We start from the raw sequence: 14594 nt of genomic DNA on the forward strand, positions 1-14594 counted from the left end.
GCAAAGAAGTACCAAACAATCGACTGGTGTACTTTTAAAACATTAATAATATCTTCTGAAGTAAATCATGTTTTTACTTATAAATGATTTTGGATGATCTCAGAGATGAGATGCTCTTTGTGAGTTTATTTTAAGGTGTGTGTGTATATATATATATATGTATATATATATATATATATATATATGTATATATATATATATATATATATATATATATATATATATATATACACACACACACATTTTTTGCCAAAGAAAAATAAATCACGATTGTGTCCCTTTTCTCACAATATGTTTGTCGTTTCCAGTATGACAGCGATGATTAGGGATTAAGTACTCTCTGTTACATACACTTCCACTCCCACTTGATTGCAAATCGGTCTTGTGTTCTGAAACCTGAACAGAACAAATGGATTCAGATCACACACAACATACAGTCATCTTTTTAGGCAAATCAGAGGGGGCGTGAGAAAGACAGAGAATGGCGGAGATTACAAGGAAATGACAGCTCAGAAATGAGGGCAAGGAAATTGACTTGATTAGTTTACGCTGATGTGTCAATCAGATGAGATACAGACACAAGCACCGAGTCTGTGCATTCTTACATTATAATCTGTGCTTAAACACAATCCTTCCTGTCTTGCTTCCTGACACACACACACAAAAGATGACTCAGTCACAGTGTTGTGTTTATTTCCCCACATCGAGGTCCAACGGCCGATCAGAAGGTCACAGGACAATATAGGAAACACAGAGTGCTATTTTTACACTCAGCAGAGGACACGCTACTGGTTTTGTGTTACATGCTACTGGTTTTGTGGGGGGGGGTTTCTTATATAACAAAAACTTTAGTGACACAAAAGTGAAATAGTTCTTTTATTTTAAAAGGCTTCTCTTGTGGGAATGAATGTAGGCTTGCATTCATACAAAGACTAAAAGAAACGTCCTCATTTTTTTGTTTTTTTATTGGAAAAAAGTACATCCAAATTGTGCATGTGACAGAGTGCATTGCATAAGAAAAATTGTCAGGTTAAATGTAAAGGAATCATTTAAAAAAAGAAGAAGCTATAGCTGATTACAGGAGTGCAGTGGCATAACCAGTACACCAGACACTTGCTGTTTCACTGAACTTTAAAGTTAAAGGAATAGAAGGAATGAAACCACCCTACACAGAGACAGTCAAAACAGAATAGAAAGGACAAGGAGAAAAAATTATAATAATCAAAAAACACATCTGGATATACTGAAAATGAGAAATGATACAAAAATACGACACAGTACTTAAAACACAATACCAGCTCACCATTTGGTCTGGGGGAAAAAAACCAAAACAACTATGGAGAACAGGATGGACTAGTTTAAACAACGGCACAATAACAGGCTTAAAAATCACATAAGAGATATGTAGGAAGCTTAAACCAGGATAAAAGAAAATAGCGCTTTGGCTGAATATTTTCGCTGCAAAAAGTGATGAAATTAACAAGAAAGTTGAAAATGCTTTAACTGGTACCTTTGAAGAAAAGTGTGACTGCACTGCATTTGGATTAAAGAAAGCAACTCTCAAGTATTCTTCATGGATTTATGCTCACAGTGCTTAAAGAGACAATTCACATCAAAAATCAAATTTACATATTTGCTTAGCTGACTGACACCGTGACAGGATGTAAACAGACAGGTTGTGCCCTGTTTGTTGGACACATGGTAGTACGCCTGGGGAAAAAAATGTATATTTGATTTTGAGGGTGAATTGTTCCTTTAATGCAACATTGATAAAATCACACAAGCACCTCATCAGTGCAAAATAAAAAGGTCCTAGACTACAGTTATTTTAACCTTGGAAATAAACTAGGTCAGGCTGCTTGCCTGTTTTTTACAAAGAAAAATCCGTAAGGATAAATGGTTGGCATGAGTCGAGTTTCATAGAGACTTCAGTGATTCCCTCTTTCTGACACTAGATGGTATGAGGGAGTCAGTTAACTGATGTAAAAGAAATGGTTTTGGAATGAGGCATATCTTTTTAATCTACAAATATTTTTGAAAAATGTGCAAATACAAGGCAAAATGTATATTACATTTTGCAATATCGATCACACTCACTTTTGTAAATAAACACATTTAGTTACGGTTAACAAGGAGTCATAAAATGTGCTTTTCACACTGCCCTTAAAGCAGATGATCTTAGATCTTAGAAAATAAAATGTCCAAGTGTGGTGTCACAGAGAAAGGGCTGAGCACCTTATGTTCATCTGTGTAAAAATAAGTGTAATAAACCTCATAAACTGCAATACTTCTATGAAGACCAAATCAGGTCATAGGATTCGATCACCGTGTGCAAAGCATCTGAAGCCATTTAAGAATAATAGAACAGCGGCGCATTTAAAAGGATTTGGCATGCTTGTTGCATTGGTGCTGCTATTGTGTGTGGATGGCTTCTTGTCTACCACCTGATACCACATCAGGTCATATTGGGTTACAAAACACCAATGCAAATCTGTACTGCTGCAAAACTTAACTGCAGTCAGCAGTTTAATATGAGCTACCCATTGATCCTTCACTTTGTGTGTCTTCATCACTTTCACAGAGTATTTGTGTGTGTGTGTTTATGTGTTAAAATCTCTTCATTTCTCCACGTGTACTTAACATGCACGCATACTTTTTGTATGTGTATGTGTGTGTATGTGTATGTGTGTGCGTGCGTGCACTTAAGGGTGATTTTCTGTATGTGGCATGTGCATGTTTTCTGTGTTTTGTACTGAGTCTTTGTGTGTATCTGTATGTTAGATTGGCGCAGGGACCTGGTGCCTTCCTGGTCCAGGTTGGGATGAAAATTTCCGGGAGTGCCAGCGAGTCTCTTTGTACACAAACCAAGCATTGAACGCCCACACAAGCATGTTAAGGTAGCCAAACACCTGGATAATATAGACAAAAAAATAATCATTAGAAATATTTTTTTTATATCAATGCAATATTTAGTAATGTTAAAACCAATATTTTTTTAGCTTTCAAACACACAAAGCAGAAACAGATTTCCCGAACATTTGTTGCCATTCCAAACATGCCCTCTGGTGGACAAACGATGAAACATCAATCAAAGGTGCTGCTCCTGTCTATTCTATGCTTTACACATTTTCATTTATTGGCACTTATAAATGCAGATAATCATATATCAGCAAACAGTTAATATCAGCTGATTATTATTTCATCTCACCACAGATATATTGAGGGTCCGCATGTTAGCAAACTCCGTGACCTCACAGGTGATGTTGCTACCCTTACAGAGTGCCAGCGTGCCACTGATGCCTTCAGTGTCTGTGGCACTCTTTACATTCTGCAGGCCTTTAGCCCAGGCGGATGAACACACCAGCCACAGGAAAACCAGGATCGCTGTGATCACAAAGTCCTGGAGAGGAGGGTAAATACATGAACAATTTCAATACATTTCAAATCAGGCCTTGCATCAACTGGGACGATTACAGGAGGCAAGATCAAGACTCACAAAAATGGGTCCAAAGTCAGAGTCCTTGTAGACGTGCATGTAGCCTAAATACACCAGCAGAGCTGCCATGCTGTAAAGGAAGCAAACAATGCCAACACCTACAAAGAACTCCGCCGAGGAGGCCGAGTCTCCCATCATGTGTGTTGTAGTGACAGAGTGGTTACAAAGAGTCGTATTTTTATCAATGAGCGGGAACTGGCTTAACCTGGGAATGATACAGAATAGACAGAATAAATGGGTAATTTCTTATATAATTAACTTAAACTGTACGTGAAAATTAAATATGTTGAAATGCTCACCTAAATGGGTATTGATACATGGCATTGAGAGTTTCATTACTGCCATCGCCACAGAGGATAGATATGACGTTCTTCCCTGAAAATCCACCGCAGCAGCCAAAAGCAAATATGGCTGTGAGCTGTTTGGACAGTAAGAAGATAGTGGCATGAGAAAAAAGTTATTAATAACATCAAAACCAGGAAAGCATAGGCTCTGGAGAATTTCTAAGTGGTGGGATTATGATCAGCATGTTCAATATAAAGAATTGCCTGAAAAAATACAACAACTGAGCAATTTTTACAGGATCATAAAAGAAGAGTTTCAAGAATTTGAAAGAGAGGATCAAATATTGGGTCAGTGACTTTCTATTTGCCATTGAAAAAAGATACAGAAAAAAACATGACAGCACAAATCAAGTATTTCCTTTAAAGAACCACATCATTTTTTCAAAACGTAAAAATGTGACTTGCATGGTTTCACTAATCCTGCCACTCAGCTCTTAAATTCTTTCTTGCAGAAAAGCATCTGATTCAGCCTGCTGACCATGTGACACTAATGCTCCCCTTTAAACCAACACAAACAGAATTCTTTTAGTGAGGGTGGCTGCCACTCAGCTCAACCTTTAAACAAGGTTAACCAGTGATAATAGAAATCACTGAGCAGCATGATGGGTAACAATGATTTCAAGTGAAAATAGGCACCATGTGTCGCGGAAAGCTTTGTATTTTAGTGCAATAAATAAATAGCTCTTAGATTTATGACTTTTAGATTTTTGACTGCCCTGTGACCACTAATGTTGCATTTAACAGTTAATATGGTGAAGATCACAGCAAATAGAGGCTTCCATGTTTGCACATCTAGCAGACATGCTGCAACGATATGCAATAGTAACTTACATTTGGAATTCTGTATCTGGCTTCACGGTAATCTTGAAGTAAAGTTCAATTTCCTTTTTCCTCTGTTTTGGTCTCCACCGACTATTTATGGAAATCTGTGGGTCTTTCTTTGGCTAATAAATATTACACTAAAATTATTATCTAGTTACTAACTTTGCTTGTCTCTTGTGGTAATCTTATATGCAACCATATTTTTGTCCTAAGCTACTTTAAACTATCTCTTGGGAATGCCTTGGTGTCCCCCTGGAAGAGCTGGAGGTGGCAGAGCATTGGGGTGTCTGGGTACTTCTGATTAGGCTGCTGCCCCCACAAGAAGGATGATTTTGTAAAAGGCTGTAAATAAATGATGACAGTGGCTTTTCATGTCTTTAAAAAAAGGGTAATTGAGGAAGCATTTATTTACTCAAATGCTAGTTTCCAGCCTTTTCAAATACAGGACAATGTTAATTCTGTAAGTGCAGTCCCATTGGGTGCGAAATAGGAGATAAAGCAGGGTAGAGTGTTTTTTAGTTACAGTGGTCCCTTGCTATAATGCGGTTCATCTTTCGCGGTCTCGCTGTTTCACAGATTTATTTTTTTTTTGGTGCAATTTTTGCATGTTTTTTTTTCTTTCAGCGCATTGTGTTCTGTGTCCTGATTGGCTGTAGACCATTGTCAATCAATCTCGTGCCGTGTCTCCTGTACAGTACAGAATGCGTTCAGTTTGTCAAGTTGACATAAATCTTTGATCGCTAGTAGTTTGACTCTGAAGAGCTGTACTGTATGTTTGTAACTTTTCTCCCCAACGAACACAACAATGTCGACGAAACGTTTTGCACCCTCAAAGGCAACCGCGGGTGCCTTTGGTTACATTCTATAATACTGGACTTATTTTTTTAATTAAACAACTACAATAGAATGATACACAAAAGCCTGCTGCTTCAGGTATGCAACTCACTCTTTGATCTCTTTTATACCATGTTTTCAAACCCTTTAAATCCATAATTTAGTCCAGATGAGTTTGCAAGCAGGAGGCATAGTACCATTAGCTAAACTAAACTGAGACCAGTGTTGTAACATTGCTTCACAGCCCAGCTAGCTCATATGGCAGAGCATGAGACTCTTAATCTCGGGGTCATGGGTTCAAGCCCCATGTTTAAATAATTGAGTGACAAAGAAAGGGAAGAATTAGTTCTTGCTTCCACTATGAGACTCAAAGCTATGTTGCTGTCAGGCAGTTTATCACTATGTTGATATTTTTCTATGACTATAATGAGAGAATGAATTGGAATGGAATGAATGGAATAAATTCTAGCTGACAAAGACAGGCATGTCAACATTTCCATTTTCCCTCAATCACGTTTCGTATTGATCATCAATACAACCCCAGAAGAGAGAAGGGCTAAAGTTAGAATTGTTTGCTTGTTTTTGTAATGTCAATCTTGACTTAGATGACACCGTCAGCTAGCTTGTCAGGATGGCCGAGCGGTCTAGGGCGCCAGACTCAAGGATAGATACCGTCCACAAAAAAAGGGACTTCTGGCCTCCAAATGGAGGCGTGGGTTCAAATCCCATTCCTGACAAAATTTTTACTCTCCAATTTCAATCAAGCTGTTTGATTACAACTCATGGAATGATTGACTCTTTTTAAAATGAATCATCAGCTCCTTTGTTTCATGGAGTTTGAGAGGTTTTCTGTCCACCACAATGCAACAATGTTGATTTCCTCCTGAAGATGGAGGCGTAGTCTGCAAACATCAACACAGGTTTCTTTCCATGTCTGTGAAAGCAGTCAAGGGTGCACAGAGTGAACAGGAAGAGGGCTGAGCATACAACCCTGAGGGGGTGGAGGAGGTTTAACTGCCTGTGCAAACTGTCTGAAGTCTGTTTGTGAAGACATCCAACTGCAAAGTGTGATACTTAACTAGAATGTGCCACTTATTTCCATGGAGAAACATGGACGAATGCTTAGCTAAAATCAGCAAAAGGATTTTTGGAGGGAAATGGCATACTCTGTGAATTTGTTGAGTTTTGAATGAAAACGGAGCCCAGCTTCTGTAAATATGTAGGCACAGTAGTTTCTGATTTCAATCTGTTCAGTGATTCTGAGTCTTATTCATTTTATATCCCTGCTACAGAAAACTGACCATAATTAGAAAGGATAGAGAATAATGTTAGATTAACTCTTATACCAGCCCTCTACATCCTTAGTCACAGCAAAGTGAAAAATACATTGAGATTGTGCAAGTCTTTAGGTGTAGTTGTGATGTCATGAGTCCTTTTGACAGCTGTCAGGATGGCCGAGTGGTCTAAGGCGCCAGACTCAAGGATTCACTCCTTCCTCATGAAAGGGACTTCTGGTCTCCAAATGGAGGTGTGGGTTCAAATCCCACTCCTGCCATGCCCTTTTTCTTCTCACATTTAATTTACGTTTATAAAACTTTGTGAGTAAAAACATATTGAAAAAGGTTCATCAGCTCTACTAATCTACATCAAATTGCTTTCTTTTAACTGAAATCAGTAGTCAGATCCTTAGTTTTGTTTTCTGTTAAGCAGTAGGTTGTTTTCTGTGCTCTGTACTACAAATTGCTGATTTCCTCCTGATACAAAGTCTCATTATTGTCACTCTGGATGATGTAGTACATAAACCTTCCCAACAGGTTTCTTTTCTGGGTGCCCCATGATTCTCTGAGTGTGCAGTGCCCTCAATTTCTAACTCACATCCACACCTTCACGTGGCCGCCAGAGACATTGATGAATACACAGACTCAGCCTGTGGATTTATCAGGAAATGCGTGGAAGATGTCGTCCCATCCAGAACAGTCAAATCCTTCCCAAATCAAAAACCCTGGATTAACGGAGATGTTCGCGCGGCACGGAACACCGCCTTTGCCTCCGCGAACACATCGGACTACAAACACGCACATTACCAACTCCGGAAGACGATCAAAGCAGCCAAACGTGAGTACAGGGACAGGGTGGAACAACAGTTTGACAACCCTCGGAGTATGTGGCAGGGACTAAACACGATCACAGACTTTAGAGGGAAAACCAGCACACCGCAGACCACGGCCTCTCTGTGTGAGGATCTAAACGTATTCTACGCTAGATTCGACACAGCGAACACCATGAGACCGGACAGTGTGCGCACCGCGGATGACGTCAGTGCGCACACTGTGTCTGAGGAGGATGTGCGGAAGTGCTTCAGGAAGGTGAACGCACGCAAAGCTACTGGTCCGGACGGGATTCCCGGCCGCGTCCTCAGGTCATGCGCGGCTCAGCTGGCTGGAGTGTTCACACACATCTTCAACCTTTCCCTCTCTCTGTCTGTAGTCCCAGCCTGCTTCAAAATGGCCACCATCGTCCCTGTACCCAAATCCTCCACCATCTCCTCATTGAACGACTGGCGACCTGTAGCCCTGACCCCCATCGTAAGCAAATGCTTCGAGAAGCTGGTCAGGGACTTCATCTGCTCTGCACTACCCGACTCACTGGACCCTCTACAGTTTGCATACCGCCACAACAGGTCCACTGATGATGCCATAGCCCTGACACTACACACTGCCCTGTCACACCTGGAGAAGAGAGACACGTATGTGAGGATGCTGTTTGTAGATTACAGCTCAGCATTCAATACCATCGTTCCCTCGAAGCTGGACAGGAAACTGCAGGATCTAGGACTGAGCAGCTCCCTCTGCAGCTGGATCCTTAGCTTCCTGTCTGACAGACGCCAGGTGGTCAGACTGGGCAGCATCACCTCATCCCCCATCACACTGAACACTGGTGCTCCACAGGGGTGTGTACTGAGCCCTCTCCTATACTCACTCTACACCTACGACTGCACAGCCACTAACAGCTCCAACATCATTGTGAAGTTTGCGGACGACACTACAGTGGTGGGTCTTATCACCAACGGTGATGAGACGGCTTACAGGGAGGAGGTCAGCGCCCTGACCCACTGGTGTCAAGACAACCATCTCACCCTCAACGTCGCAAAGACAAAGGAGTTGATAGTGGACTTCCGGAGGTGCAGAGAAGTACACACCCCCATCACCATCAACGGCGCTGCTGTGGAGAGAGTGAGCAGCTTCCGGTTCCTTGGCGTACACCTGGCTGAGGATCTTACGTGGTCAGTACACACAAACAAAACAGTGAAGAAGGCGCAGCAGCACCTCTTCTTTCTCAGGAGACTGAAAAGATTCGGCATGAGCCCCCGCATCCTCAGGACCTTCTATCACTGTGCCATTGAGAGCATCCTCACTGGATGCATCACCACCTGGTATGGCAACAGCACCGCCTACAACTGCAAAGCTCTCCAGCGAGTAGTGCGGTGCTCTGAACGGATAATTGGAGGTGAGCTTCCCTCCCTCCAAGACATCTACAGGAAGCGCTGCCTGAGGAAAGCGTGGAGGATCATCAAGGACTCCAGTCACCCCAGCCATAAACTGTTCAGACTGCTTCCATCAGGAAGGAGGTTCTGCAGCATCCGGTCCCGTACCAGCAGACTGAGAGACAGCTTTTTCCATCAGGCCATCAGACTGCTGAACACGTCATAGACACCTCAGCTTCACTACTGGAACTTCAACATTATGCACTCCACACTGTATATAAATGCCACTTGTTTTGCACATATTCAACTCTGTATATTTTATATATTTTATTATTATTATTATTATTTTATTTTATTTTATTTTATTTTATTTTTTTTTTTACTATTTAATTTGTAAAAATGTGTATACACACACACACACACACACACACACACACACACACACACACACACACACACACACACGTAGGAAAATATTTAGTATACACATCCAGAAATGCATACACTATTATATATTGTACATATATTTATTAGTTTCAGATGTAGCCATTCTTGTATTTTGCTCGTTTGTGTTGTTGTGTTTGCACATCTCTGTTGCTTGTGGGGCTCGCACACAAGAATTTCACTCGCATGTGCTGTGCCAGTGTGCCTGCACATGTGATGTGACAATAAAAAGTGATTTGATTTGATTTGTGATTTGACCTTGCTTGTTTACTGTGAAGTTGCACTAAAATATATTCTAAGGGGAGGGATGTTCAGTTTTTTAATGATTTATAGCAGGGGTAGGGAACTCCAGGCCTCGAGAGCCAGTGCCCTGCAGGTTTTAGATGTGTCCTTGATACAACACAGCTGATTTAAATGGCTAAACGACCTCCTCAACATGTCTTGAAGTTCTCCAGAGACCTGGTAATGAACTAATCATTTGATTCAGGTGTGTTGACCCAGGGTGAGATCTAAAACCTGCAGGCTCTCGAGGCCTGGAATTCCCTACCCCTGATTTATAGCCTGCATGTATTTAATTAGCATCCCATTTAGTTACAGATGCAGTTTGCTAACCCTCTTGATCATAGATGTTCATCAACATGCTTCCTTGGACTATGAGGATTTTTTTAAATAAATGCTTTTTAAAGACCAAACAATCCATTCGTTTTCTTCCACTTATCAAATTCAGGATAAGCAGATGAAGCTACAGCACTCTGAGAACCCAAAGAAGCAGAACATGACATGAAACAAACTGAGGTTCTTTCCCCCACCATCACCAAATTAATAATACCTGAGATAAAGGTGGATGTGAACTGGCTCTGTATCTCCTTGTACAGGGAGTCTACAGACTGAAGGCCAGGAAGTGGTTTGCATCATGAAAACAAAGAAATGGCCTTTGAGCCCATAGAGAATGTTTCCTTATACAGAAAAACATACAAAAAAATCGGCCCATTTAGGAGGACACACCAACTAAAACCTTTACAATACTTCAAACTCACTTCCTGAATTCTGTTTTGTCAGCAAAACTGTATCACACACGGTCACGCTGCAAAGTGCTTTCAACGGGGGCAGCTGTCCTTTAACGCTTTATGTACACCACAAACCCCCACACCTCTAGACTTCTCTCCAGATGTTTCTCCAGATGTCACTGACTGCCACTTCCTGTTTTTTTTCTCTTTTTTTCTTGGCTAAAATTACATACTTCTCTCAAATTGTCTCTGCCTTTATGAACTACTGCAAGGGCCAGCATAGCCCAAACACACATTGGCATCTTCTTAAAACACTGTGACTCTCTAAAAACTGTGGCAACACAGCAATACCTTATCAGTCCTTAGTCTCCATTTGTTTGGCATCCAAAACATCTGCAAACCCCTCAGTGCCAAATTATGGACATTCCTGAAACTAGAGCTCATAATCAAGCTGTGAGGGAGAATAAACAATCCACACACACAGCACCTATTCATAATACGCAGAAGAAGCTACCATTTATTTGTTTTTTTGTATGTTATAAAAACGACCTGAACTGATAAGGAAAGAGAATTAAGTGCTTGCAGAAGGAGGGGTCTGTACTTTGACAAGCTGTTAAGGAAAGACAAATTTCCCAAAAAGTTAGAAACGTTGGCAGAAAAGCAGTATAATCAGCACTTCATTTCTCACACAGTAGTCGCAGAGCTCTGGTCAGTCTGACCACGAATCCCAAATCCACTTGAGTGTGTGCACACCTACTCGTGTCACTGTGTTTCCCTCCAGAGGCCCTGCACAAACTGGCTCTCCATATTTAGCCAGAGAAATGTGGTGGAGTCACGAGTCCATAAAGAGAGAAAAAACGCTTTATTATCATTCTTATTAAACAACGATGAGGGAATGGGGGCATCCTTGTAGCGTTTGTTATGCTGAAGACTCCTCCCTGTGTCCTACTGTGTGGGAGATAACATCTTGGGTGGTACGACTGTTCAGGACGTGCCAGATATGAGTACAAATAAAGTGGCATTTGATTCAATAAACAATTTATAAGGGAGATGAATTCTGGATAAAAAACAAAACCTGTTTGATAACCTTCAGTTTTCATGTTACATTAAATTTTGTTCTTAGATCTACTGAACGTGCTATCACCTGAAGGCAGGATACTTTCTGTAGGCTGTCTGTAGGATTGTGTGTTTAAGAGTTTGCGGGGGATGCCCACACACACACACACACACACACACACACACACACACACACACACTAATTCCATGTTAAAAATATCTTTTAGTGGGAAAAATTTGGTTAGGATGTAGTGTTTGTCACAAAAAGTGTATCCATCCATTCTTTGTTGCTTATCAGAGTCTGGATTGTAGAGTCCAAGTCCAGGAAGATGCCCCAGCCAACTCCTTCAGCTCTTCCGGAGATTGGTCAGTGGGGGGGCATTCCAAAGTCAACCAAGAGATGTAATCTTTCCCGCTTGTCCTAGGAGCTCCTCTCAGTAGGACGTGCCCAGAACACCTTTCACAGAATAACCTTCATATTGTGTCCATGTCCTCTCCTGGACTATTAGCACCATCATGTCGGTTAAACCTCTTTATTATTGTGTGAATACCTGCACACGTTTCATCATCTAGCCCCACGTAAATGAGAAATGACTTTGTGTTGTATAAAACCAACACTTTCTGAGTCAGATGACTGAGTGTTACTGTTGCCATAAAGCTCTTCCAGCCTGTGTGTGTTATGAAAAAATAGAACAGCTGAGGGAAAGCGTTGCCGGGCTGGATTCCTGACCCAGTTATGCAGAGAACAACTGATCGCTGGACTTTCCGCAAGAAATCTCCTGCATGTTTAAGTGAGTGTACGTGTAACTGAAACGTTTCAGCCACAAGCAGTCACTCGGAGGTGAATTATTGGTAAAAGATGCATTAATATGTAACTGTGTTGTCTGAAGGGCAGGCAAGTCCAGCTGCACTAATCTGCACCACTTCAGTAGACTTTCTTGTGTCCTAGAAAAATGCTGTACACATTTGTCTAGAGGCCTTACATTATTTCATTCTAACCATATTAGTGCTTTTATCTTATTTCTTCTAGTGTTATAATGAACAACAATTAACCTTACACATATATATACGTTCTTCTTGGCTTAAATTCAAACCTCAACCAATGTTTAATCAAGTTGTAGTCATGCTTTTGAGGCTTAATCTAATAATCTGCTATAACGTTCTAACTAGTGTTTTTCTTTCTTCTGTAGGGAGAAGGGGAAACCCAAGAATCAAGGAAGAACTGGACCTCCCTGTCCTGTGGGTAGGACCCACACTCTCCCTGAAAACTCAGAAAATACGCGTACAATAGTTTGCGTCCAACTTACCCACTCCACCAGTTTGACGAAGCCGAGGGGCTCCTTCAGGGGCGACAGGTTTAGTCGAAATCCGGTCATCATGATTGTGCTTTTCTGATCCAAAATCTTTATCCAGCTGTTTCTAAGCTGTGGATGTTGCTCCAACAAGGGAAGGAAAAGGGGGAGTAGACAGAGTGACGTGGTCTCTACTGCTAACGCTGCAAAAAAACAGGGAGCAGATTCAGTTTTACAATCCAACTTCTCATCCCACCAAAAAGGAGATCCAGTGTCTCTAGCGTGGAAGATAAAACGTTCCACTCGTTTAATAATCTTTAAAAAAAACAAATATTAATTTGAATGTCCTTATTCGTCATCTTTTTTTTCTTTTTCTTTTTTTAAATTTCCAGTGTAGATCCGCTCTGCGCTGGTGCTGATGCTCAGATGGAGCGGATACGCGCGTAAAGAGTGCCAAAACTCGCTTTGCCTTTGATCAGAACGCGTGCCGTGTATTTGGTTACAGGAAAATCATGGCTAAAACAAAAGAGAAAACCTTTTTAGTTTGGGGGGTTTTTTGTTGAGAGAAGCGTACTTTCCCCCGAGCCAGGTAAAATAAAAATAATAAAAACCGCAAAGACAACTTGGAAAACCCTACAGCTGCGAGATAAGTACCGGGGTTTTACCGCAGAAAACCCATGCAAATTCACACCAGGAGGCACGAAAGTTATCGTTAACTCACTTCTGAGTGCCAAAAAGTATCGAAAGTGTCCTATTGGGTTCTCACTGGATCCATTCTCCAAAAAGCTGCCGCCCCTTGCGCCGTTTGCACCAACTGTGCACCGCCCCTTTAGTGCTGACTGGGTCATATGACTCTTAGCAAAGTGCAAGGGAAGAATTCTTGACATTTATTTACTATTAAGGATGCGGTGCAAGGACCAGTTAAAATAAAGGGATATTACGCCACATTTTCCACAGCAAGATTCAAATCTAAGGCGTTCAGCACATGTTTGGAATCACTGGACAAAAGCAATCAATTTCTCATCATATCATATCAAGTGATCTGGGAGGTGACTAGACTCTTGCACCTCATCTCAGATCACTGTTCAGACTTTTAAAAGTAGCGGACCCAGAGTAGCGGTGCGCTTCTAAATAAAGCTGGGGTTTTCGATTTTCTTGGAAGGTTGAATGTCTGACCGGGAAAATTCACGGGATGGGAAAGCGACTGGAACTGTGGTTCCTGAAGTCATTCTCAAGCTATTAGGCTGATATCAGGCAAATATGCTAGATCATAAGGTGCCCCAAGTTATTCTCTAGCAGTAACATATAATTAGTAACATGCTCGTGACGATTTTTTGTGTTAGTTTTTAGCTTTTTCAATCAAACCAAGGAGCAGTCGCCAGAGCTATAAAATTAATCGAATTTAGAAAACTGCAGTGCCTGTAATGACCACTCGGGGTTGGCTCTAAAAGCAGATAGAATCACATACAGTAGATCGATTCCTGTCAAAAATGTTCAACTTTACAGAATTAAAATTATAAGAAAAAATCCAAAACAAACTGATGCAGTCAGAGTGGCTACATTCAAATCCACCCATCTGAAAATTGTATTAATGGAGTGTGAGGAACACAAAGCCTGCCTGCTCATTTAGAGGAAGAAACTGCAGGAGAAGGAATTCCTATGTTCAAATCTTTACCGCAGATAATATAAAAGCTGGAAATAACCACCACGATGTCACCCATTAGTTAGTGAAATTCTGTTATGAAGCCTTTATCTTGGGCTTTCTATTGTGAAACCACGTGTGATGGACGAGGAGTTGTTATAATTGGCAAGTTG

The 14594-nt window shown here is 41.1% G+C and overlaps 1 protein-coding gene and 2 non-coding genes across 3 annotated transcripts; 2 read left to right on the forward strand and 1 right to left on the reverse strand.

Annotated features, from left to right (window-relative positions):
- Positions 1-947: 947 nt before the first annotated feature.
- Positions 948-13580, reverse strand: sypl1 (synaptophysin-like 1). Its single transcript, XM_004560904.2, has 6 exons — positions 13501-13580; positions 12795-12982; positions 3796-3914; positions 3497-3701; positions 3209-3400; positions 948-2909 (listed from the first exon to the last, which is right to left on the reverse strand). Exons 2-6 carry the CDS (start codon positions 12864-12866, stop codon positions 2778-2780), a joined length of 720 nt encoding a protein of 239 aa, XP_004560961.1. The 5' UTR covers positions 12867-12982; positions 13501-13580; the 3' UTR covers positions 948-2777.
- trnal-caa (transfer RNA leucine (anticodon CAA)) lies at positions 6122-6233 on the forward strand. Its single transcript has 2 exons — positions 6122-6159; positions 6188-6233. It is a non-coding gene; the product is annotated as a tRNA-Leu (tRNA).
- trnal-caa (transfer RNA leucine (anticodon CAA)) lies at positions 6941-7051 on the forward strand. The gene is made up of 2 exons: positions 6941-6978; positions 7006-7051. It is a non-coding gene; the product is annotated as a tRNA-Leu (tRNA).
- Positions 13581-14594: the final 1014 nt, after the last annotated feature.

The sequence above is a fragment of the Maylandia zebra genome, linkage group LG17 (assembly GCF_041146795.1).
Source record: "Maylandia zebra isolate NMK-2024a linkage group LG17, Mzebra_GT3a, whole genome shotgun sequence".
Taxonomy (NCBI): Eukaryota; Metazoa; Chordata; class Actinopteri; order Cichliformes; family Cichlidae; genus Maylandia; species Maylandia zebra.